At 39.7% G+C, this 3,337-nt stretch overlaps 1 protein-coding gene across 1 annotated transcript; it reads left to right on the plus strand.

Moving 5' to 3' along the window:
• LOC108216887 (protein CUP-SHAPED COTYLEDON 3) lies at nucleotides 1–3,085 on the plus strand. Its single transcript, XM_017389745.2, has 3 exons — nucleotides 1–658; nucleotides 1,091–1,377; nucleotides 2,082–3,085. Exons 1-3 carry the CDS (start codon nucleotides 457–459, stop codon nucleotides 2,934–2,936), a joined length of 1,344 nt encoding a protein of 447 aa, XP_017245234.1. The 5' UTR covers nucleotides 1–456; the 3' UTR covers nucleotides 2,937–3,085.
• The last annotated feature ends 252 nt before the right edge of the window (nucleotides 3,086–3,337 follow it).

Here is a 3,337-nt window from a genome sequence, read left to right on the forward strand (position 1 = left end):
TCTAGGCACCCCGTATTATAGATGGCTACATATACGCTGTTCCTCTTTGTTAAGTCCATCACAGATTCTGATCTCTGCTCATCATATGAAAGCAAAAGCCTGACTCTTCTTTCACATACACGCATAAATTTATTTACCACTCCAACTCCCCATCTCTTTTATTTTTTATTTTAATCCCCAAATTTTACTTAAATTAGGAGACTTTACAGGTGGCTTACTGTACCCCCTGCCAAGCCTTTATGACCCCAAATCTCTTCCTTATCTCCCCCCTCTTACACATATATTTCCTTCATTTTCGGTTTCAGTGCATCTTTCCAAAACCCTCTTTTTTCCATTTATTTATCTCTCTCCATGTTGTCATCTTTCATTTCACAATCACACCTACTTGCTTGAGTGCTTCTTGCTTCTACTCTGTACTTCATAACTGAAATCTCTTTGTTTTTTTTTTAAGAAAAGATGTTGGCAATAGAAGAGATATTGTGTGAGCTGAATGGGAGTGAGATGAATGAGCAAGGCATGCCTCCAGGGTTCAGGTTTCACCCAACTGATGAAGAGCTCATCACATTCTACCTTGCTTCCAAGGTCTACAATGGCTCTTTCTGTGGTGTGGACATTGCTGAGGTTGATCTCAACAGATGCGAGCCCTGGGAACTCCCTGGTATGTTTCTGACTCCATGCATCTCAGCATATACAGTGTGTTAGTATACTGTTTAGTGTTGTATTATCTGTGCTTCATTGAATTATGTGAGGAGCATTTCAGAAATTTAATGCATGGTATTCGTTAGAGTACTGCCATACATAAATAGTGATGGAGCATGAATAATATCTCAAAAGCTTCCCCCAGCCATTCACTTTTGCCAGAAAGCAAAAGTATCCTCACGTTTGCAGCTAAATCATTACTAACCAACTGACAGATATATGAGTAGTATGTTTGATCTAGATAACATAACACACACAAACTAAGTTACTTTTAAGTACCTTTTCCTCCATAGTAGTACATTTTAAGTCCAAATGTAGGTCACGGTTACGGAATCAGGATTTCGAGACAGTCGGGCTAAAATTAAGTATGGCTAATTTTTGGGTGATACAGACATAGCGAAAATGGGGGAGAGAGAATGGTACTTTTTCAGCTTGAGAGACAGGAAATACCCAACAGGGCTGAGAACAAACCGAGCAACAGGAGCTGGGTACTGGAAAGCTACTGGGAAAGACAGAGAAGTTTACAGCAGCAGCGCCAATGGTGGTGCTGCTACACTTCTTGGGATGAAGAAGACTCTTGTTTTCTACAAAGGCAGAGCTCCCAGAGGTGAAAAGACCAAATGGGTCATGCATGAATATCGCCTTGACGGTGACTTCTCCTGCCGTCACACGTGTAAGGTAATTCCATAATTCCATAACAACTCTCGCACGCTTCAGCTTATAAGCCCTCCTTAAACTGTCCTTTTTGGGTTGACTTTTATGTTGCATTACCACTGTTTTAGTTGTAGCCTTGGAGCTATGCATATGATATTTGGCAAATTTTGCAGATATTAGGTAAGTTTGATATCGGATTCTTTGGTCGAAGAATATATTGAAATCACAAAACACTGCAACTCAGCACTATATGCAAAAGTCTTGCTGTGTTTCTTTACCTGCTGCTAGCTTCATTTTTGCTGTGGACATTATTTTTGGGGGAATGGGAATTTGTGATTTATATTGTTGGGATGTGACTGGGTGAATAGTGGGAAGGATTTAATTTGTGTTGTTTCCTTTAAAATTCAGATATTATTGCAAAATCACAAACTTATGCAGAGTCTAGTCACAGTCATGTTAAAGTGATTGAGGATTATGTGTGTCGTATTGCTTACAAATCACCATGTCAGTACGGATTTGTGGGTAACTTTAATTACCAACTCATATGTGAACGAAATTGATCGGATAGTCCAAGTGGTAAGGGTCTATCATCAGTTCTCCGGATCTCATGTTCGACTTGTAGTTATAATAGTGTTTTAATGATGACAGAACACCCAATAATGTGGCATTGTTTTCTTAATTCGAGTAAATTTTGAGTTAGATGACAATTTTTTGAGTCGATATTGCAGGAGGAATGGGTGATTTGCAGAATATTTCAGAAAATCGGAGAGAAAAAGAACGGAGGGCTTCTCCAGGGACAAAGCAGCAGCAGTAGCTACATGCAAGAGGCTTCAAACTCATCCTTGTCCCGTTTGTTTGATCAAAGTCTTAAATCAGGATCAGCTCTATCTTTACAACCTTACCATACACTCCAGTCCCTCCAAAACCAAAACCAAAACCGAAGCCAAGTACTTATAAACAACATCCCGCATGAAGCAGACCTTAAATCCCTCATAACCAACTCATCATCCTCATCTCTGGCAGTGTCACAAGCCAGCCCCTTCCCCGTAAACAATGAACTCAATGGCCTGCAAACATCATGTTCACCGCCAAAAACCAAAATGAAACAAGACCACAATCTTCTCAAAACTCTCCTCCCACACCAGGATTACTATTGTCCCAAGGAGCAAGAAGAAGCTCCTTTTCCTAAAATCTGCAAGACCGAGTCCAACTTTTCGCATTTCCAGTCCCCTCATTTCTCTACTCATCCCCACATTCCTAATTTCCGATTCCCAATTTCTACAACCGCAGAATATGACATGAACCTGGCTCATCAAATCACAAACACCCCCAACTACAAACAAAGCCCATTGCTTTTCAGGAGTTTAGATAGTGATACCAAGAATGTAATGGGGAATAATTGTGGAGTTGGCTTGGGTAGCTGTGGGTTCCCAGCTTATGGTACTGGAGACACTGAAATGTCAACTTCATCATCATCGTGTTCACGAGGACTACCTTTCAGCAGGGCCGGCTTTAAGCAGATGCTGCTGCTGGATCCTCCCACCAAGATGAGCGCAGGAGAATCTTGGCCTTTTCACTTTTAATATACTTACTTAAAAGTTAAATCTGTCTCTGCAAATCTTGTTTAGTCTGAATTTATATGATATAATTATTTTAGAACAGAGTCATGTAATGACAAATGTAATGGTGCTACTTTAAATGCCAGAGTAGACACACATGGAGACATGTTGCAGCTGCATTGTTACTCTAGGCTCTAGTGTAATACCCCTGCTCTGTCTACATGTTATATGTATGTACGCATGCATGGAGTAGAATTATAAGTTGATGTTATATTAATGTCTCCGAGTCCGATACTGCTGTATGGGATCACGTTAAGTGATTAATTACCGAGTAGCTCATATTTCTTGATTAAATTTTTGAAAATTATTTAATTAATTCATGATGAGAGCTTGATTAATTTTTGTTTTATGATTTTATCGATCAA

Source organism: Daucus carota, chromosome 4, assembly GCF_001625215.2.
Source record: "Daucus carota subsp. sativus chromosome 4, DH1 v3.0, whole genome shotgun sequence".
NCBI lineage: Eukaryota > Viridiplantae > Streptophyta > Magnoliopsida > Apiales > Apiaceae > Daucus > Daucus carota.

Coding starts and splice junctions, on each gene's coding strand:
- LOC108216887 (XM_017389745.2), top strand. CDS start 457: ATGTTGGCAATAGAAGAGATATTGTGTGAGCTGAATGGGAGTGAGATG. Junction 659..1,090: donor CGAGCCCTGGGAACTCCCTG/GTATGTTTCTGA, acceptor TGGGTGATACAG/ACATAGCGAAAATGGGGGAG. Junction 1,378..2,081: donor CCTGCCGTCACACGTGTAAG/GTAATTCCATAA, acceptor TCGATATTGCAG/GAGGAATGGGTGATTTGCAG.